The 22,428-nt window shown below is 43.6% G+C and overlaps 4 protein-coding genes across 4 annotated transcripts; 3 read left to right on the top strand and 1 right to left on the bottom strand.

Moving 5' to 3' along the window:
• Positions 1-4,484: 4,484 nt before the first annotated feature.
• LOC133925092 (flavanone 3-dioxygenase 2-like) lies at positions 4,485-6,112 on the top strand. Its single transcript, XM_062370929.1, has 3 exons — positions 4,485-5,101; positions 5,193-5,514; positions 5,615-6,112. The coding sequence occupies exons 1-3, from the start codon at positions 4,734-4,736 to the stop codon at positions 5,873-5,875; spliced, it is 951 nt and encodes a 316-aa protein (XP_062226913.1). The 5' UTR covers positions 4,485-4,733; the 3' UTR covers positions 5,876-6,112.
• A 623-nt stretch (positions 6,113-6,735) lies between these two features.
• On the bottom strand, positions 6,736-11,159 carry LOC133925091 (beta-ketoacyl-[acyl-carrier-protein] synthase III, chloroplastic-like). The gene is made up of 8 exons (XM_062370928.1): positions 10,635-11,159; positions 9,762-9,910; positions 8,837-8,973; positions 8,230-8,332; positions 8,037-8,155; positions 7,763-7,827; positions 7,459-7,675; positions 6,736-7,389 (listed from the first exon to the last, which is right to left on the bottom strand). The coding sequence occupies exons 1-8, from the start codon at positions 10,823-10,825 to the stop codon at positions 7,168-7,170; spliced, it is 1,203 nt and encodes a 400-aa protein (XP_062226912.1). The 5' UTR covers positions 10,826-11,159; the 3' UTR covers positions 6,736-7,167.
• Positions 11,160-16,805: 5,646 nt separating this feature from the next.
• On the top strand, positions 16,806-18,011 carry LOC133925633 (BTB/POZ and MATH domain-containing protein 1-like). Its single transcript, XM_062371493.1, has one exon. The coding sequence runs from the start codon at positions 16,806-16,808 to the stop codon at positions 18,009-18,011; it is 1,206 nt and encodes a 401-aa protein (XP_062227477.1).
• A 3,361-nt stretch (positions 18,012-21,372) lies between these two features.
• Positions 21,373-22,428, top strand: LOC133925631 (BTB/POZ and MATH domain-containing protein 1-like). Its single transcript, XM_062371492.1, has one exon. It carries the CDS (start codon positions 21,373-21,375, stop codon positions 22,426-22,428), a length of 1,056 nt encoding a protein of 351 aa, XP_062227476.1.

Raw genomic sequence — 22,428 nt, 5'->3', positions numbered from 1 at the left:
TTTCATCATTTGAGCTTGAATCTTCATCTTCACTCACCCATCTTACTATGCTCGCAAATACTCTGCCTCTTCCCCTTATCTTCCTCTTGTTGTTGGTCGTCTTCTTTTTCTTGATATGATCAAGTTCTTCATGGAGATTGGATGATTAATCTTGGCGTTGATACTCTTGAGGTTCTTCTCCAATTTCGAGATGAGTTTGGCGATCTTAGGATCCATCTCTTCATCACTTGAGGTGCTTTGCTCATCTTCTTTATCGCTCTCTTCATCTTCATCATCATCATCTTCACTTGAGATTGACTCTTGCTCTTGCCTCCTCATCTTTGCCTTCATGCGTGGGCAATGAGCTTGCTTGCTTGTGAGGTCAAAGTTCTTGGCACTAGATGAGAAAGAAGCTTCAACCCCTATGTTCATGGTCATCTCATGGGCGATGATCTGAGGACCAAATATTGGTAGACAGAAATAAAGTTTGGTATAGCAAGGTTTGTCGCTCGATGTAACACCTATTGAAAGGTCAAAAGCAGGGCAAAAAAACCAGCATGATTACTACAACCATTGCAGATCCCAACATAGAAGTGTGATGAAATTGGTATGGATTTCATAGTTGGTTTACCCAGAACTCAGAATAATAATGACTCCATATGGGTCATACTGGATCGTCTGACTAAGGTAGCCCACTTCATACCGGTCAAGACAACCTATGGCAGAGACAAGTTGGTAGACTTGTATATTGACAATATTCTGAGGTTATACAGAGTTTCTAGTAGAATCATCTCTAATAGGGGACCCCCAGTTCACATCAAGGTTCTAGAAGAGTGTGTAGATTGCCCTGAGAACTAAACTGGATTTTAGTTCTGCTTACCACCCAAAAAATGATGGTCAAACAAAAAGAGTAAACCAGATTTTGGAGGATCTTCAGAGAGCTTGTGTGATCACCTATGGAAAAGACTGGGAGAAAAATCTATCATTTGTAGAGTTCTCTTACAATAAAAGTTTCCAAGCTAGCTTAAAAATGTCACCATTTGAGGCATTGTATGGACAAAAATGTAGAACATCCGTACTATGGTCGGAAGTAGGAGAGAGTTTGCTCTTCGGACCTACAATAATAAAAGATGCAGAAGAGTAAGTTGCTAAAGTCAGAAAGAATCCGAGAGCAGCTCAGAGTAGGTAGAAAGGTTATACCGATAACCGAATGAGGAGTTTGACCTTCAAGGTTGGAGACTACGTCTACCTTGAGGTGTCCCCAATAAGAGGCACTCGGAGATTTTAGGTTCACAAAAAATTGATGCATAGATACATGGGACCATACGAGATACTCGATAAGATTGGAGTAGTAGCCTATAAGCTAGCCCTTCCAGAAGAAATATTCGATGTGCATAATATATTCTATGTATCACAGTTGAAGAAATGGTTGAGCGTTCCAGAGGAACAAGTTTTCCTAGAAATCATGGATCTACAACAAGATCTTCAGTATAAGGAGAGACCCATCCGAATCTTGGATGTGGCAATTTGTCAAACCAGAAGAACGACAGTCAGGTTCAGCTGAGTATAGTGGAGTAATCATACAGAAGCAGAAGCTACAGGAAAACATAAAGAGGATTTGATGAAGGAGTTTCCCCACCTTTTTTAAGAGCCTTCTGAATCTCGAGGTCGAGATTCCGTTTAAGTGTGGTAAGTTTATAACATCCTGAGCTTTAGCATATAAATAATAGCAAGTTTCACTCCAAATTAAAACTTTGGTAATTAATTAAACTAGTATAAAATCAAGTATATATATATATATATATATATATATATATATATATATATATATATATCTTGTAGGGGTGTATTCAAATATATTATTTTGGCTAAGTATTCCAAAGAGCACCAAATTAATTTCTAAAAATCCCTACAATAAATTGATCGTGTGTATTTTGGTTTAATTATTTTTATGGTTCTTTGAGTAGTGATTTGATTTTGAGGGTCTCTCAAATTCAAATATATTTCTTAGTTTCTTTTCATCAGAAATTTGACTCTCATATTCAAATCCTCGTTCCAAAATCAATTCTAATTCAAATCCAAATTGATTTATCCCAAACCAATCCAATCCAAATTATTCATTTGAATCATCATACATCTGAATTCTAATTCATATACATTTATTAAATTATTCCGAGTCCAATTTCAAATTCAAATTATTCAAATTGAATTATTACAAATCTCTCATCTCTCTCACTCTCTGATCTTCACCTGCAAAAGATCACACCCACAGCACCGGCCTTCCTCTCCCTAATCTTTCTCACCGAGCAGCCAAAATGGATCACGTCGCTGCATTCTTAGAGCTGCAAAAGCCAACTTGCCTTCCTCCTTCTCCTCTTTTCCTTCACCTGCAAACAATCATCCATTCATCCATATACACAGAGCTCCAGCTCCTCTGCTCTCCATTCTCCCTGCATAAGATCATCCTCACACACAAACATTCACAAACATAGAGTCGTCGCCCGCACAGCCGGTCGCTCCACCCACTGGCTCGTGCTGCCATCTTGCCTGCGCGTTGTCACCACACGTGCCACATCGCTGCTCGCTCGGCTGGCTGAGCTAGCCAACCCACCCACACGTCATTCGGCCATCCCACTGGCCCAAGCCGCTGTGCACTCCTCCACACCACAGATGGTCTGCCTGCACGCGTCGTCGCCGCTCACGTAGCAGCAAGTGCCACACAATCGCGCTGTGTCCTTTCGCCATTGTGCACCCGTGCACGCCGTGCCACTTGCGCACATTGTCCCAAGAGTCCACCATGGTGCCAAGCCGCCCTGACCTCCGCATCGTCGTCGACCTTCCTCGGTGAGCATCGCTCCCCCAATCCTCCTATGTTCCTCTTCCCACAACACAGGCACGTCGAGGCACCGAGAATCCCCTTCGCCCTGGCCATCGTCGTTCGCTTCCGACCGACCTTCTTCCTCCTCCACCTCCTTCCTAATCTTGAGCCGCGCAGCCCCGCCGGCTTCTATTGATGCCGTCCTGGCCTTTCCGCTGTACACGTCATCGGCATGCACGTGCCACCGTGCTATCCCACCACTGGATCATGTCACCATCTCGCGCTGACGTGCCTTCCCTCGCGCCACTGCTGAGCCACCCGCCATGATGTAGCCGGACTACTGTGCCAACCTGGCTCTTCCATGTGTCGTTATTGCATGCGACACCACCTCGCCCTCCCCTCGCAGCACACATAATCGTCATGCCGCCACGCCGTCCCTCCAGAGCCTCCCAATGCTCCTCCTCTCCCTGGCCATCTTTCTTCGCTGGTGAGCTTCCTCTCTCCTCGGCGCCGCCTCAACCCCCTCCAACTCTCTCTCTCCGGTTGCCCCTTCCTGAGCTCCCTCTGCCTCTCCATCTGTCTCTGTGGGCCGCTTGTGAAAATGTCGACCACCTCCCTTATCCTCTGCCTCCCTCTCTAACATGTGGGCCCCACTGCTCCCCTGTCCACCAGCCATGGTCCCTGGTGGAAGGGAGGTATCGACGAGCAAGCACTGGATCGGCAGCAAGGAAGACAGAGTTGGGATCGAAGAGAAGAAATGGGAAAGTAGAAACGTGTTTGTTTTGTCTTACAAATCTTGCCTCTCTCTCCTCTTCCTCTCATTCTATTTAGGGATAAATGCAAACCCCCCCCCCCCCCTAAAGTCACTTGGATTTTGACTTTCCCCCCCAAAAGTTGTTTTGTTGCAAAAAAAACCCTCAAAGGTTTGATTTTGTTGTAAAAACATCCCCAAAAATTCAAAAAAAATTAAAAAAAAATCACAAAAAATTCTAAAAAAACTAGAGACAATTATAAGACCTTTTGTGAAATTTGTTTTCAAAAATAATATCATTTGCATCATATTTCATAGAGAGTAAGTTTGAAAAAAAACGTGCAACTCATTTATTAATTCGAGTTAAATGCATAGTTAATTATTTACTATTCCAAAAATCATGAAACAAAATTTTTTAGTCTTATTACATGATCCTCTATCTTGTAAAAATACATGAAATCTTGAAATAGTTATTGTAACGTGCAGGATTAAGTAAATGTGTTGCAGATAGATTAATTCATAACTAATCCATAACACCCCAAAATTAGTGAAACCACTTTTATTAGTTTACTTAAATAATTATTTATGTAGAAAAAATAATGGTAGATATGAAAAAGTTAAAATAACATGAGTTAATAAATGAGCTGTATATTTTTCTTTTTTTTTTCAAACTTCCTCTCCATGAAATATGATGCAAAGGATATTATTTTTGAAAACAAATTTCACATAAGGTCTTAGAATTGTTTCTAGTTTTTTTTAGAATTTTTTTAATGATTTTTTATTTTTTTGAATTTTTAGGGGTGTTTTTGCAACAAAGTCAAACTTTGGGGGTTGCAACAAAACAACTTTTAGGAGAAAAGTCAAAATCCAAGTGACTTTTGGGTTTTTTTTGCAGTTTTCCCTTCTATTTATATCGATGACAACAGGCCCAGCCCGCACTCACTCCTCAAGCCCACTCCGGCCAACTCACACGTTGGTTAACCATCTTGGCCCTGTGGCTCCTTCTTGCATACCCTTCGGCTGGTCCATCCCTCACTGGCGTTGCCGATGTAGCGCTGACAATCACTTTTTGTCTGCAACCGGAGCGCGTGATCACAAGCATATGTCAGTGGCATCTTAATCTTGTCCTGTTTACAGGCAACGACGACACTCTTCCGCCACGATCCAAGCGATACCGGCGGCGACATGGCGGTCACCGACGCGCTCCCCATCGTGGACCTGGCGCCTTTCTTCGCCGGTGGGGACGACAAGGGCGGCATGGCCCGCGCCACCGAGGCCGTGCGCGAGGCCTGCCGCACGCACGGGTTCTTCCGCGCCGTCAACCACGGCGTGCCGGACGAGCTCATGGCGCGCGCGCTCGAGCTGTCAGCCGCGTTCTTCGCGCTGCCGAACGAGGAGAAGGCCAAGATCCGGCCGGTCGAGGGGTCCAAGGCGCCCCTACCGGCAGGCTACGCGCGGCAGCCGATGCACTCTGCCGACAAGAACGAGTACGTGCTGGTGTTTGATCCGAGGCTCGGGTTCAACGTGTACCCCACTGAGCCAGCCGGATTCAGGTCAGTTGAGTAGTACAATTTTAGAGTTCGGACATCATGATTAATTTGTAAAAGAAAATTGTCTTGATACATCCAATTTTGGCATCTTCAGAGAGGCAGTGGAGGAGTGCTACGGCAAGCTCACCGAGCTGGGGCTGCGCATCCAAGAGATCCTGAACGAGTGCATGGGCCTCCCGCCGGGCTTTCTCAAGGACTACAACAGCGACCGCGGCTTCGATTTCATGGCTGCGCTACGCTACTTCCAGGCAACGGCGGCGGAGAACAACGGCCTCAGCGAGCACGAGGACGGCAACTGCATCACCTTCGTCTTCCAGGACGGCGTCGGGGGCCTCGAGGTCCTCAAGGACGGCGACTGGGTCCCGGCGGAGCCCGTCGACGGCAGCATCATCGTCAACATAGGCGATGTCATACAGGTACGTACAGAACAACACTGTCCCAAGAACAGATCCTACTCGATATAATAAACATACACCAAGCTACATGTTGTACGTTTTGATCAACTTTGGTAAGTAGGTGCTGAGCAACAACAAGTTGAAGAGCGCGACGCACCGGGTGGTGAGGAAGCCAGTGCACAGGCACTCGTTCGCGTTCTTCTTCAACATCCACGGCGACAAGTGGGTCGAGCCGCTGCCGGAGTTCACGGCCAAGATCGGCGAGGCGCCACGGTACAGGGGGTTCCTGTTCAGGGAGTACCAGCAGTTGCGGATGAGGAACAAGACCCATCCGCCGTCCAGGCCCGAGGACGTCGTCCACATCACCCACTATGCCACCTAGCTTGGGAAAATATCTTCGATGCGCAGAAATGTAGAAGCAATGTTCGCATTGCGTAATTGGATTTGTCTACAACAAATCAATTGTCGTCTAGTCCGCTTAGGATTTCTGGCTTTCACCCAGGCGACCCGGGTTAAAACCCCGGCAATGGAATTATTTTTTGTTCTTTTTTATTTCGTTTTAGTTTATTGAACTGCCCGTCGTTTTCATGGCCTCGTTTCGGTGTTCCTTTGTCTGCCAGATTTTTAGCGATTACTTGGTTCAACTGAGTATGAAGTTTACGAAAGAAGTCTTGGATTCAAATGTTGGTCATAGTAATATACCGTCACTCAACTGATATCGGGGTATTTACAAAAACCATCAATAAATTTCTAATCGAGTCCATCACTCTATTATTTATTCTAGTACTAGTTTTGAAATTAAAAGGAGTACGGGAGAGAGAGAGAGAAAAAATCATACGAGGTATTCTTTTTGTGATAGCCTATAAGCAAATACAGTGCCAATCAAATTTACAACTTCCTCTAGAAACAACTGATCATTTTTTTAGGAGGGGGCTATGAACTAAAGATGGCTGCTGAATTGATATCGCTAGCAAAAACCTCGCCTAAATTCGACCCCAAAAAAAAATCACACAGACACACGGAAAACTCCACGTCAAGCACTTTGGCTGCTAATCACGGTCTCAATACGTTTATAAAACCTATTAAATTACACTACTACTAAAGTATTGTACATGAATTTACACACAATCTTTTTCGTATACCATTCTGATTATTCAGAAATATGGATAGCTTATATTTAAAAAGTAAAAAAAATGGACAACGAAAACAGTGACTTTTTTTTTAACCGTAGGGAACATAACAAAAGCAAAACACATTACACTAAGCATTGTGTTCAGCATTGGTCTACAGCATATGTCCATCTGTCGTTGTACATGCTTATTGCTTGAGGCCACAAGATCGACCACAGTTCAATAAAATTTCAGACAAAATCTTGTTAAGGCCCATTAACTTTACAGTATAATATCCTCTTTAGTGTCACCATTGTCATCTCAAACTACGGAGAACTACATTACAAACTAACCACATGGACAACAGAGCTGTGTAATGAGCCAAAAGAATAGATGAAAAGGGCAAAATGCCACTGATTTTTCATGTGCAAAAAAGACGACAGATGCAAAAGAAAAATGTTGCAGGGAGAAATGGGTAAATGGACCATTAAATATAGGCCCCCAAGGCCATGTAGAGCGTTTGAAGCCATCTCTTTCATGTGATGCCGTAGTTCACGTGGAATGATCAGCCCCATTTGACAATAGCCGAACCCCATGTGAGTCCAGCTCCAAAACCTGATGCTGCAATAGTATCACCGGTCTTCACCTTGCCGCTGCGAACAGCCTCATCCAATGCTAATGGAATGGATGCGGCACTGGTGTTGCCGTAATTAGCAAGATTTGAAATAACTTTATCAGATGGGATATCTAACCGGCTGGCAGCAGCATCAATAATCCGCTGATTAGCCTGTAACACAGAGGATCAATTGGATCAGAAATGCTTCAGGTCAAGTATTTTCTTAATCAGGATACTCACTTGATGTAGCAATAGCCAATCGATACTGGATGCAGGTAAACCAGCCTCTTCTAGTGCCTTCTCAATGGACTGTGGTACGAAACGCACAGCAAATCGGAAAACTTCCTTTCCGTTCATTTGAATGCATGAGTAGGTTGCCTTTTTTGGTGGGAATCCAGGAACACCATTGGTATTGAACAAGATTGACTCAACGTTTAGTGTTCCAGCATTTAGGTGCCTATAAAAATAAAGAGAAAGTAAGTAAGCCAACATATATTTAATATGGAATCTCGGTATCTCACAACACTTCAAAAGGAAGTCACACTTTTGTCCGTTGCCATCACTTTGAATGCAAAAACCTAGCAAGCCATCTTCATCAGCACTGCATGCCTGCAAAATTCTAAATTAAGAAGTTGAACAAAAGAATTTGCAGAAAGACTTCATAATATACAGGCCACACCACCCAACATGATTTCTCGTGTGTCTTACTCAACAAAGGCCCATCCAAATAAAATTCAACCCAATTTAGCCTTGGATTATTAACTACTGTACTGAGAAAGGTGAAGAATATCAATATTTACACAGGAAATAACAGATACCTGAACCAACACAGCTCCGGCAGCATCACCAAAAAGGATGCATGTACCTCTGTCTGTCCAATCCACGAATTTTGAAAGAGCGTCTGCACCAACTACTAGGACATTCCGAACACCTCCACCTACAACAGCAGACTGTATTAGTCAAATGATGTGCCAATAACAAGCTCAAATAAATATTTAATAACTCAATGACCTTTGATAAAACGAGTAGCTGTGATTAAGCCCACTATGAACCCACTGCAGGCAGCTGTAATATCAAATCCAAATGCATTTGTGCACCCCACTTCCGTCAGCACCTGTTTGCATTTTATACAAATGATTTTTTGTAACAGTGCACAAAATGAAAATATAAAAAGCACAACAGAGTACCCCAGCTAATGTGCATTTGCGATCATAAATAATGGTTTAATGGTGGTTTAAAATACTAATAGTACTGAACAGAGAACACAGAAAACAATAAAATACAAGAGCATTTATAGTCAATAACAAACCCCTTCAACATGAAAAATGTTCCCTTCTACCCAGGCTGGGTTATGGTAAAATACAGTAAAAGTGTAAAATAGATATTAGCAAGAGATGATGACGCCCACTGAATGTATAAACAAGCAGTAGCTCTTATAGTGCTGACAAGCAATAGATAACAGAAGCGCAGGACTATGGTCCACGTCGTTTAACAATAAACAAAGCTTTACAGTAGCCTTTAGCGTTTCAAAATACTTAATTTTAGTTTTGAAAGATTAAGCATAATCCAAAAGACATTAGAGACAACTGTTCTGATGCTCAAATATATGTTACAATACCTGAGCAGCACCTCCGAACAGATCATCTGGAGTAGATGTACAAAGGAGAACAAGATCAACATCATCAGCTTTTACTTGAGCCATCTCAAGAGCCCTTTGTGCTGCCTGTATTGAGAGCCCCCGCAATGTTTCATCTCCTGTCACAGTTGATAAGTAGAACATAAGGAAATAAATGTATCTCCAAAACTAAACAGCTGTTGCACCTGAAACTGTGACATTAAAATATGATTGCCTGCTTACTCGAGCAGACACCAGCTTTAAATGTTGTTATTCACATCTATAGTAAATTAGTGACAACAGCCACAAACTTCAAACAACAATCAACAGTTTTCTGCTGAGCTTCTGTAGAGGTAGTCAAATTGGACCAGTGATCGATTTATAGTTTTTGTCGTAAACTTAATTTGTTACTTGCAATTAAGTATAGTCAAATTGGACCAGTGATTGATTTATAGTTTTCATCGTAAACTTAATTTGTTACTTGCAATTAAGTAAATCGGTAGTTCAAAACCGCACTCAAAAGGTGAAAATGCTGCATTTGTTTGTATATATTCGAGGTCAACTAGACAGAAGACAGCATAACAATGCATAGACGGTAGACCCTTGATATCAGTTTTCATTTTTTTAATTCCTAATCTCATTCTTATTGTTCATATAGTCTTTCCAGAAATTATTTTCATGCAGTCTGTAAAACACAATTTCTATCAGAAGCTCAACAGAATCAAAATCGCTATGATTTATGACCTAAAACTGCTTCAACCATCACAAGTGATGACATGAACAGTTGCACACATCATCCACAGTTATGACTCTAACTAAAAAGGAAATACCAACGAACATTTGCTGTATAAGTTTAGTCTAGGAGACAAAACTGACCCTAATAAGGTTACTTAATTGAAGAATAAAAAAGAGAAAAAATCATAATTACCTGAAAGAACTCGCCTATTCCGAATCCCAGTTCGAGCCGCGATCCATTCATCTGATGTTTCAACTATTTTTGAAAGGTCATCATTTGAAATGCTAAGTGTTGGGATGGCCGACCCGCATCCAACGAGCTTTGAACCCATACCAACCACTCTGCAATTTTCATTCATGTTAGTTAAGAGAGTTCATGCTACTGGTGGATATTGTAGGCTCCTTAACAAAAGGCGCAAATAAATGAATTTATCCCATCAAGACAGTTGGACCAACACAACCATTGCCATACAGTGACGACTACAAAAACGGCAACATTCACCATCACACTTAATGAATAAACTGAGTAGATGCAGATCCCGGTCAATGATCGGAGAAATCGCAACCTACCGTCTATTTACTCTATGCATCAGGGTGGCCTATTCCAGTGACACAGTAATACTATCAACTAAAGGCATCTATACTACTACTACAGCACATCATCGGAGTATCAACGCATGGAGCCTCCGGAACAGTTACGACATTCTGACTACATGGAACTACAGGATTTCAATCATACGAAGCCCGTAAAAACCCCAAGTACAGAAAAGCAAGTCCCGGAGCTACCTTCTGCAGTGCGAGCCAACACTTCCACAAAACCGGCGAAATCAAATACGCATCGCCTGAAAATACCACCATTCCCGCAGAACCAGCGAAAAAAATGCCCTCCCTTCGCACAAAAACCACCGAAACGGAACACCCTCCCGTATGCGAAACACAAAAATCACAGTAACTGTACAAGAGCATACTAGAAGATCTCATCCCACCTACCGCGCAAGAAATCGCATCGCACCGCACCAATCATTGCGCGTATGAGGTACTACATGCGTAGAGATTCCAGCGTTACCTGGGGAGGCGGGGCTTGGAGGCCGCTGCGCATACCACGCTGTCGTCGACGGTGGAGGCGCAGCAACGAAGCTGCTGCGGCGGCGGCGCCACAGGCGGCACGAATCGGAGGAAGCCGGGCCGGAGGCCGCCGCGCGTGCGCGGACAGGGGGCGGCCGCCCGCGGCGGCGCGAGGCCGGAGGCGGCGACCATGACGCAGGCAGCCGGAGATCTCGCGGCGGGGCGAGGGAGAGATGCGGCGGCGGCGGAGGGAGTCACTGTCACTTGGGGGCGGGAGGAGGAGGGGGCAGCGGCGGCGGCGGCGGGCGGGGCATGCGAGAAGGAGTAGATATAGATGCGGCGGCGTTGGGAACGGTGGGCGGCGGTGATGGTTGCGAGGGTGAGAGAGAGTGGGCGAGCTTCGAAAGCTCCGCCCCGAGGAGAGGGAGGTTTCTTAAGGGGAAGGCGATGTGGCCGATGGCTTCATTGGCTTTGCCCTCCCCTGCTGACACACCAATCTATGGGTGGAGCACCAATCTATGGGTGGAGCGCCCCAAGCTTGTTTGCCGTCTACGGGCGTGCCACTGTATTCTGACTACTGTTGCGCTTTTTCCCAAGGTTCATGCTTGCAAAAGCATGTGCTTTGATCTAAATGGATGCAACTTTAAGATAGAATTGGGTTTTAGGGTCCGTTTATTTTAGTTTTTTTATCATAATCTACAAGTTAAAATAAACATGTTAGATTGTAAAAGCTATATGGTATAATTTAATCTCTATATTGTAATGATCTAGCAATCTGTTTTCCATCAGATTCGGTATATTGTACAATCCAATTAACAATTTAACTTTTATAATCCAATTTTTTACGATCCACAATCTACAACTGTTTTTTATAATCCATAACTAAAACAAATAAATCATTAATAGTTCGACGCATGAACACAGTGCTAGTGATCACGTTAAAGTAGAAGAATTTCTTGCGTTGGAATACACATTGTTTTTTTACATGGGACAAACTAAAGAGAGAACTAAGTTTTGGAGTATTAATGTGTAGTAATTAAGTTTGAGATGAAAACTATTGTTCCGGTGTAACATAAGATCAGTTAACTTGTGACATGGATTTGATAATTAATAATTAGGAAAATTAATAGAAACACAATATATTATGAGGATAAAGTATCATCGTATACATATCCGTCACTTTATACTATAGGTTTATTAATCGTCATGAGGTAAATAAGGTATGTGTGGATATTCCAAACAATTCATTGTATTCTGTATAGAAACTATCATCAGATTATGAAATAATTCTCCAGATAACACAGTGTGAGAAGATTATGCTCGATACTCTGAGTAAGATATATGTTTTTACCTAACTATATAAGGAGCGGGGGAGGTATATCGAAGGGAGTCGAGACTCTGAGTAAGATATGTTTTATTGATCCGACTATATAAGGAGCGGAGGAGGTATATCGAAAGGGAGTGTAGGGAGAAGACCAAAAAGACAAGCTAGAAGGAGAGTCCAACAGGAGCAATATTATGCCATATAGAAGTAAAAAACAAATCATTAAGATTCACAGTATACTCAAGTCACGATCAGATTTATCCGACAAGAGTTTCATGATTTAGAATACGAAAGAACTTGGTGAAATTCATATGAGTAGATCTAGACGTATCCCTATTATAATTGTCTTCTCTTAAATTAAACAAGACAGTACATGACGTAGTGCTATTATCTAACCTATAAAGGCATGAAGCATTTGGTATTGAGCACCTCATCCAGCCCCTCCGAATCCAATCCAACGGTCCTCACTTCCCCCACCGCAATGTGTCACATCTTCTATCTGCCTCAACCCAATCTCACAACCATCGCGCCCCCTCCCACCCACCCCAACACAAAAATAATTGTCGCTAGCTGTGGTCTCCATCTCTGGCGCCCCGCCTACCCCTGGCATCCACCACCTCTAGCCCCAGTGCGCTCGCCTCCAGCCCCGGCATCCTCAGCTCGCGGTGCCCCCTCCTCTAACCCCTCTGACAAGAGAATTCGATAAGATTCATATAAGTAGATCTAGACACATCCCTATTATAATTGTCTTCTCTTGAGATTAAACAAGGCAGCATAGTTATCTATCTAACATATAAAGGCGTGAATGCATTTGGTACTGAGCACCTCATCCAGCCCCTCCGAATCCAATCCAACGGTCCTCACTTCCCCACCATAATACGTCGCATCTTCTGTCTGCCACAACCGATCCCACAACCATCGCCCCCCTCCCACCCACCCCTGACACAAAAATAGTCGTCGCTAGCTGTGGTCTCCATCTACGCCGCCTCGCCTGCCCCCGGCATCCACCACCTCCAGCACCAGTGTGCCCGCCTCCGGCCCCGGCGTCCTCAAGCTGCACCCTTCCCCCTGCACCACTCACAGAGATCCCCTCGCTGGCAACGCACGTGATCGTCGTGCTACTCCCCCGATCGCTCACACCGATCCCCTCTTCGGCGGCCCAACCCACCCCTCCTCCCCGACCCCTTCCCCTATGTAGATCAGACCCCCCCCCCCAAGCGTCGCTCACACCGATTCCCTCAACGGCGACGCACATGAACATCTGGCGAGGGCTCATCAGACTAGCGTCGAGGACAGTGGATATTTGCTTTCCCATATGAGAGTTCGGCGAGAGCTCCTTAGATTTGCTTTCCCCTTTTCATCCACCACCGGTGAGGGCTCCTTCCCCCTGTCCTCCCCGTGCTACTCCTTCCGCCATTCGCACGAGATCTGGGCCCACGCTGGTGACTACGAATGGCAAGCCAATACAGTCTGTTGTTTCTGGAACAACCTTTGGCCCTATTCAAATTGAAGCATTTTTATGAGGCGGGGTATGATTCCATAGTGTTTTGATTTTTATTTGTAACTGTTTTTATTTCTAAGATGGGTAAAGCCATTTTCAGCTTTTTAATAGCTCCTGTTGCAACGAATATAGCATTATAATCAAAGTTTATTTGGTTTCCTAGGTTTCCATAGTTTGTGCACTGTGTGGAATTTGAGCTAAACTTCCTTTGTAGTTGACAGTAGTCTTACATTTTCTTCTCGAATGTATCGTATTTTGCTAGAGGCAAATCTCTTAGCATCTCCCATGTTGGTTATGGCCAAAGCGTGCATATAAGTGGCCTCGCATGTGCTGTCTTTTTAGCTGGCTCTGAGTCATGACTGTGGGCTGTCAAAGGAGGTACTACTCAAAATTCATTTGAAGCAATACCAATGGATGGGCAATTTTTGTAAAATAAACGTATACCCTTTCATTGAAGGGTGGTTTTTATTTTTAGGCTAGTTGAGTAGTCTTTCTGTGTCGGCTCTGTTTCACAATTGCTAAATAAACATATGCAATTCGATGAAATGCAGTTTTGTCTTGCTAATATACCTACAGTGAAATGTTAACTGTTGCTCATGTGTGGACTTTCCCCTGCTGTCTACATCAGATTGAACAAGGGGAAAACAAGAAAAACCTAGGCAAAACTAGCAGCGGTGATTGGTTGCAGCTTGTGTGTTTGTTAGACTGATTTACTTTAGGTAGCCATGCTTTTCGACAATTTGTCATGCAATTTTTTATTGTAGACGGTGATTACGGTGATTGCCTCGGTACAACTAACAACGGCGATTGCTTGACCACTGTCGAGGCGAGGGTGATACTCATGTGCTTTGGTTTTCAATTATCGGGTTCATCCATCTTGCATGTAATCAGTTCAGCACTGAGGGTAACTAGCTTCTTGCAGATCAATTATAGTATTATTGATCATTCCTCTATATCAGTTTTCTTATGCAGTTATGGTGGCTATGGTCTCAATTTGGACCTTCTAATTTTCAGAATCGACTCAGTCACATAAATATAGTTCAACTCTACCCCAGAAGGTGTGCAATAAAAAGATCAGTCAGGGCGTATGCTCCAAATTTAACTTATTGTACTGATTCCAGCTGAAGACTTTGTGAGAATTTTGTTACATAACGACAACACTGAAGTACTCAATAAATATTTTTCCTGTAGATTTTGTACTCCTACACATTTGAAGTATTGTAGCTAAGATTATTTTTGAGTCCATAATAATTTTTTATTCTTGATGCTTTTAGATCATATATATTAGAAACCGTAGATGTAAAAAATTACACGTGCGACACACGTGCGTGTTTACTAAATACTAAGAGAGGCTGAACTTATATAAAATCTTACAGCTTCCTCTTCGATAGGTACAATTGATTACTTAGACATTTCTACTTTAAATAAATATTCATACAATCGCTTTTATCAATAAGGACATCTGGTTGCAGCGTCAAAGCTAGTGCTCATGTCTCTCTTGATAGCGACAAGTAACGGGACGACCATAACTAGAGGAGCTAAGCGTTTGCACTTGCATTTCTCATGGTGCATCCCTCACTCCCTCGTAGTTATTATAGTATTATACTGACACCCTTAGGCAAATCTCATATGAAAAGGAAATACATTAGTGCGCGCATCACCTGAGGAAAGAAGTAACAGCGAAAAAAGACCAGCAGTGTTGCAAGGTTCACTCGAGAAGACAACATGTCCGGGGATATATAGGACCAACTTAAGTCCAAGCAAAATTTGGCAAGGATCATTCGACCACGAAGAAACTGATTAAGCTGACAGTTGGTCGTTGGTTGGCCAAATTTAGTGCCATTAAAAGTTGCTCATACATAGCTAATGTAAATTCATACTCCCTCCGGTTTTAAATATATGACACTTTGACTAAAGATCCGGTCAAACTTTTAAAATTTTGATCACCATTTTCTATTAGAATATAGTCATAATATCTAATAAAAATATAATATTATGAAAATATTTTTCAAAACAAACCTACACGTATGATTTTTATGTTTCTAAACAAAATATTTTAAAAGCTATTAACGATCAAAATTTTAAAAATTTAACCTGATCTTGGTCAAAGTGTCGTATATTTAAAACCGGAGGAAGTATAAACGATCTAGATAACTCATATATCTATATAGCTATTAACCTAGCTATATTATTAACTATATAAATAGTCTAAATAAAAAAAACCCTCATGAGCTCATCCACCATAAATTACAATTGAACTAGATTCAAACCTTAAATTGGAGCTACATCTTGATCTAAGCAATCTTCGTACATCTACAATGAGGTAATTGCAATCTATTTTCTAAATTAGAGCTCAATTGTAGTTCCAGCTCCTTAAAATTTCATCACCATGGAACAAATCACTTTCTTTCAAAATTTAGAGCAACCTACCAGGTAAAGCTACCTACAAATAAAATATAGATCATGTTACTAACCTTAGCGCCAAGGTATTTGGATTCCTCTAAATTTTAAAGCCTCCAAGCACCAAGGCGCCACAAATGGCTGAACAGACTCTTGTCTGTTTTGCTCATGTTTAAGTTAGAGGAGATGAATCAATATATATTGTACACTTATTATTGTCGATTTGAAACAAAAACTGACAGTGACATCCTCCTTATCACTATCAATTCATGCTATGAAACTTTGGTGAATATCGCTACCCGTTTGTAACATGAAGTGATAGTGATACGGAGGATATCACTACTGATTGATGTCACGAATTGTCAGTGATACATCAATATCGGTTTGTAACACGAACTGACAATTATAAAGGGTGTTTCATGCAACCTCAATAATTAGTTGCTCGTTGGAGATTATGAACTAAAAGTGATACTTTATCATTACTGTTTCCAGCCAAACTGACAGTGATAACCGGTTGGGGATTAGACTACAAGCGCTTGATTGTTCTCCTCTTTTTGCAAGTTTGCCCAGTATTTCAAGGATGTATATGCATAGTAGATAACCTCGGCAGGAGATCTGACAGGTTCTTTTTTTTCTTCTCAAAATGGCATCTATCTGTCAGTTTCTACATATCCAAAACTATAGATGGCAGCGCCACTACGTTGAATTCTTTACCGTGTGGTAGATATTCATAAAAGGAAAAAAAACTACTATGTGACTTTCTTTTATTTTACTCTTTTAACTTACTTTTTTAAATTAGTTGTTTTATCTTTCATCAGATAGACTAGGAAACGGACTAGGAAACGGCCAGTTTTGTGGTATATAAAGATAGAATCCGAACTCCTGATCTCCATATAATCGACTCCGTTCCTGCCCCCACGCCCGACTTTAGGGATCCACCAGCCACCATGACAAGGACCGCGTCCAAGGGCAGCGACCCGTCGTGCTCCGACGCCACCATCGCGTCCGCGAGAGCCTACCATGTGCTCAAGATCGATGGGTACTCGAGAACCATTAACATCAGTTGCAGGCCTTCATTCGAGTCATGCTTGTTCTATGCGGGAGGCCATACCTGGAAATTGCGCTACTACCCCATGGGATCCCGCATCGGAAACCACAGTTTCATCTCTTTATATCTCTCTCTCGTCGATCCTGTCGATGAGGCCGTGACAGTTAAGACTACATTCAGTTTGCTCGACCAAGACCAGAAACCGGTGCGATCCTATAGGCATACCGCCACGGTTACTTTCTCGGCACCAGGATTGAAGGGGTACGAGAGGTTCATCAGAAGGAAAGAGTTGGAGCGATCGGAGCATCTCAAAGATGATTGCTTCGCCGTTAGGGTAGATGTACGTATTGTCAAGGAAGCGCCATCCACAGTGGTGCCACTGTCTGACATGCATCGGCATCTCGGCGATCTCTTGTGGAGCAAAGAGCACACCGATGTTGAATTTCGAGTCAGTGGGGAGACGTTTGCTGCGCACCGATTGTTGCTCGGGGCTCGGTCGCCAGTCTTCAAGGCAGAGCTCTTTGGCCCGATCAAGGAGGGCACCACCACAGACGTCATACAAATAGATGATATGGAGGCACACGTGTTCAGGGCTTTGCTTACTTTCGTATACACAGATGCATGGCCAGAGATGGAGCATGAACAAGAGCCAGCGATGTCTCAACATTTGCTTATCGCATCGGATCGGTATGGCATGCAAAGGCTAAAGTTGATCTGTGAAGAAAAGTTGTGCAACCACATTGATACGAGCTGTGTGGCAACTATCTTGGCGCTAGCAGAGAAGCATAACTGCCTTGCTCTTAAGGAGGCATGCTTTGATGTCCTTGGCTCCTCGGCAACGCTGCTTACTGTCCTGAAAACTAAAGAGTTTGAGTGTCTAGCCCTGACTTACCCTACTATTACAAAGGAGCTAATTTCCAATGTTCTTACTCGCAATCTGAAAAAGGTAAAAGTTCTGAAAACTGAAGAGTTTGAGCGTTTAGCCCTTACTTGGCCTACTATTACAAAGGAGCTAGTTTCCGATGTTCTTACTCGCCATCTGGAAAAGGCAAAAAATTTGGGGTGGAATCAGGAGAGGCAAAGCGTCATCAAGCCATCAACATAAGTTTCATTGATGGAATTCCAGTTGCACATAATTATTAACTAAATGCTTGTCAAATGCGTAGCATAATTTAGTAGTCCTAACGGCAGATAATAGTTGGTTTACATCTGCTAGTTTAATGCAATGTACTCAAGAGGACGAGGAGTATATCCGTGTCCTATTTTGATTACTCATTGAATACTTTGTGGAGAACAACTAGTTTTGATATATAAACACCTCGTTGGTTTGTGCATTTTGACAATGTTGGCTCGGTCTTTTGTATTTTGCTAATCTCCCATTAAAGAAGTTGATTTAAGAGAGGAAATGCAGACATTACGCATAGGTTTGTTAAATACATGCCATGGGATGATGTACCCACACATACTTTTATTGCAGGGCTCTGCAAGCACCAAAGACGTTAGCAACGCTAAAACAATTCCATCTTCCTCTGACTCTTGATGTATCTCAAACACAAAAAACATGTTTTTGACAAGCTTTGTATGCCAATTAGCTACAGTGTGAGGAACGACCTCTAGTGAGAATACTACTTCACCTATCAGGGTTCAAATCTAGGTACTCATGATTTACATACGAGTGTTTTTAACGGTTTTATTTGTAGACATATGATAGAGATACATTTGTGGGTGTATGAGTCTAGTACACGTGTGTGGTGATATATCCGTAGTGTGCGTCGTTCTGGTAACAGAGGAAAAAAAGCTACATAATGAAGTATTGCGCATGAAATAGACAGATGCAATTGTTGCAAGAAATGACACAGGGCCTATCCGAAGTGCTCATTACCTTCCTCCAAACGCGCCGGGCCACGTTTAGGTTTTCTCGAGCGTAAACAATGCCCTTGTGACAAACAACATGTTCCTAGATTTGATGACCAAATCTATATCACAGTTTAACAGGAAGCCCATGCCTACGTCAGTTTCGATTGGGATCGCAACCTAGTATCACATAGGATTTTCGTAGATTTTTTCTTTCTTTTTTTAATCATATGAGCTCTTTTATCATAAAAAAAAATCAAAGAACTACAGTCACGTTGGTTACAACTTAAAAACAAGCGGTGCAGCAACATGCCACCTACGCTGACCACAAGCAAAGTTAGCTAGGCAATAATGACTCTTGCAAGTAGGGATGCAAGTGGGTATTTAATGGGTAGTTTTGGGTTACACTTAATTTATTTATTTTTCTTAACTTAACTAGGTGGGAGTAAATCTTTAGTTTATTTTTTTAATTTTGGATCAACCCAATAATTAAAAAATACAAAACTTGCATCTCTGCTAAAAGCTAGCCTCGGCGACAAGAGAGTTGGGCATACATTCGTACCAATCTCCTCCTGCGCTCAAGAAATTCCATCCAGCATCTCTAAGAGCAACTCCAAGAGAGCTTCTATTCCATCCTCTATCTCACTGTAAATCCAAAATATCTTCAAATCCGTCTCCAACAGACGATCTATCCCATCCGCTATTTTCACGGGCACGCTATCTCCGTCCTCCCGCACGCCATATCTGGCGTGCCTCTCCCCGCACGCTATCCCCCAACCGACGCTTGCTCCCGCCACCATCGCGACTCCGCCCCGAGCGTCGGCGGCTCGATCCAAAGGGAGAGAGAAGGGCGCACGCGGGGTTGCGTGCATGAACTCGTCGCCACCTGGTTACGCATCGAGCGTGGGGCGGCCGCCGCCGGCGCCGCCACCGCCGTCGGAAATCTTGGCCGCGTTGATGCCACTGGAGTCGTAGCGCTCTGACGGCGGCGTGAGGGACGCGCTGGGCGCGTCGATATCCTCCGAGTGGGAACCGTTGGAGCATGACACCGGCGCCGGCGCCGCGGTGGTGGTGGCACTGACGGCAGCAGCCGTGGTTTCCTGGCGCAGCTGCAGCTGCGCGCCGGTGGCTCAAGGTCTCGAGGCGACATGTACGGGGACTGCAGTGCCGACACGAACGTAGACAACAGCGGCGACAGCGAGTAGAGGTGCGGTGTGATGGAGATGGCCGGCGAGATGGGAGCGAAACGATCGGAGCCGTAGCCGCATCCAGCAACGCTGGTCCTGATGGTGAGGGACTTGGTGGCGATGAAAAAATAGCCGTTGGAGAAATAACCGTTGAAAAAATAGCCGTTGGAGAAATAACCGTTAGAAATATAGCCGTTATAAAAATATAGTCGTTACGAATATATTGTTAGTTATAGAATACTATTAAAAAATAGGAGAGAGAATATAGAGGGTGAAATATGGATGTGCTGTTGGAGTGGTGGAGTATTATGGAGGAGGAATCTTTATAGATGGTAATCTATATGGGGATATGGATGGTAAAATATGGAGTTGCTGTTGGAGTTGCTCTAATGACCACTGCAGGAGTACCTTGGCGGTTCTTCTCGTTATACGCACCATCCACATTGATCTTCAAAAAGTCATCATGTGCTGATTGCCACGTCACCCGAACTCTTACTGCCTGCTTAGGGCACGTATAATACATAAACATTTATACAGACTTTTAAAAGAGAGAAAAATGCTACATCATCGCGTAACTGTACAAGAGTCTAAACCTACAACAAAAATAACTATATTTTAGGGATGCTTAAATAGCTAAGAGCTGTGTAACCATCTAGGAAAAAAGTCTAACCCATTTGTCCCCTCCAGACGTCGGATGCCTACTCGAGCGACGACTCGTCTGCAGGCGCTTGACCAGTGTTCCACGGTGGCAAGCAAATCAACGTAACTTCCATCAAGAGCCCCCATGTAGGTGGCGTTGTACGTGGCCTTATCGATCACAGCTAAAGATCGAGTTCGACTCGAACACCATATTATGCACTCAGGTAGAGTTCGACTCTGATATATCAGCTGCACGTAGGTTCTTTTTTTCCGTCTCCATCCCCTACCTCTTAAAAAGAAAAGGCAAGAACCCAACCTATCCCTGCCCTGCAATCGGCTCCGTTAGGTCATCTCCAGCAGAGGAGGTATTTCTGCAGATCCGATGCTACAGTGATTTGCGGGGGTACTGTAGCAGCTCCAGTCAGTATCCGGTGCTACAGTGCGCTACAGTACTGCGGAGAGAGAAAACGTACCCGCAACTTTACGGAACAACTGTAGCACCCGTAATATGTAGCGGTGCTGTAGCAACACTGCTCACAGAGACTGCAGTGGGCCCGGATACAGAAAACAATGTCTGTTACTGTAGCATTACTGTTTACAGAGGCTGATAGCGGACTCGTAGAGAGAAAAAGAGGAGTAGAAGGTAGAAAATAAGGTAGCTATTGGAGATAAAAAAAAATAAAAGATGTTGTAATAGTGATAAGGGATGCTGTAATAGTATTTTTGAGGATAAAAATTTAATGTGGTTATTGGAGGATGACCTTAGCCATTATCCCACCAGCCACCATGGCGACCTCTGCGTCGAGTGCCGGCCACCCGTCGCGCTCCGCCACCACCATCGTCTCCGTGAGAGAGCACCACCTGGTCAAGATCGTCGGGTACTCCAGGACCTTAAACGCCCATTGTGGCCGGCCTGAATTCAGTTCTTGCCCGTTCCGTGCGAGAGGCCGTACGTGGTGTGTCAGTTACCGACCCCAGGGGAGTCCGGGCAACGACGGGAACACTGATTTTATCTCCTTGTATATCCTTCTTGTTGATATTGTCGATGAGCCCTTGATGGCGAAGGCTACTTTCAGTCTGCCGTTCTATATCCATATCACCGACACGAATAACTTCTCTGTAAATAGAGCCTTTGGATGTGAGAGGTTCGTCAAAAGGGAAGACTTGGAGCGATCCGAGCATCTCAAGGATGATTGTTTCAGCATCAAGGTCCGGATACATATTGTCAAGGAAGCACCATCCATCATGGTGCCACCGTCTGACATGCAACAGCATCTCGGTAACCTTTTGTTAACCAAGGAGCTCGCCGATGTTGAATTCCGAGTCGGTGAGGAGACGTTTCCTGCACATCGGATCGTGCTTGGGGCACGGTCGCCGGTCTTCAAGGCACAGCTCTACGGCCCAATGAAGGAGGGTACCACTAGCAACATCATACGAATAGATGACATGGAGGCACAAGTGTTCAGAGCTCTGCTTACTTTCATATACACAGATACATGGCCAGAGATGGAGCAGGAAGATGAGTCTGCAATGACTCAACATTTGCTTGCTACAGCGGACAGGTATTGCCTGCAAAGGCTAAAGCTGATGTGTGAGCATAGGTTGTATAAACACATTGATAAGAGCTCTGTAGCGATTATCCTGGCGCTAGCAGAGAAGCACCATTGTTGCGGTCTTAAAGAGGCATGCTTCGAATTCCTCGGCTCCTCAACCACTCTACTTGCAGTCGTCGAAACTGAAGAGTTTGAGTATTTAGCCCGAAGCTGCCCTGCTATTATGAAAGAGTTAATCAGGAAGGCAATTAACATTGCCAACATATGTGACAATCCCCCATCTTCCTAG

This window comes from Phragmites australis, chromosome 7, assembly GCF_958298935.1.
Source record: "Phragmites australis chromosome 7, lpPhrAust1.1, whole genome shotgun sequence".
Classification (NCBI taxonomy): Eukaryota; Viridiplantae; Streptophyta; class Magnoliopsida; order Poales; family Poaceae; genus Phragmites; species Phragmites australis.
Note: the sequence above shows the minus strand (reverse complement) of the source record. Positions and strands in the feature narration are given on the sequence as shown.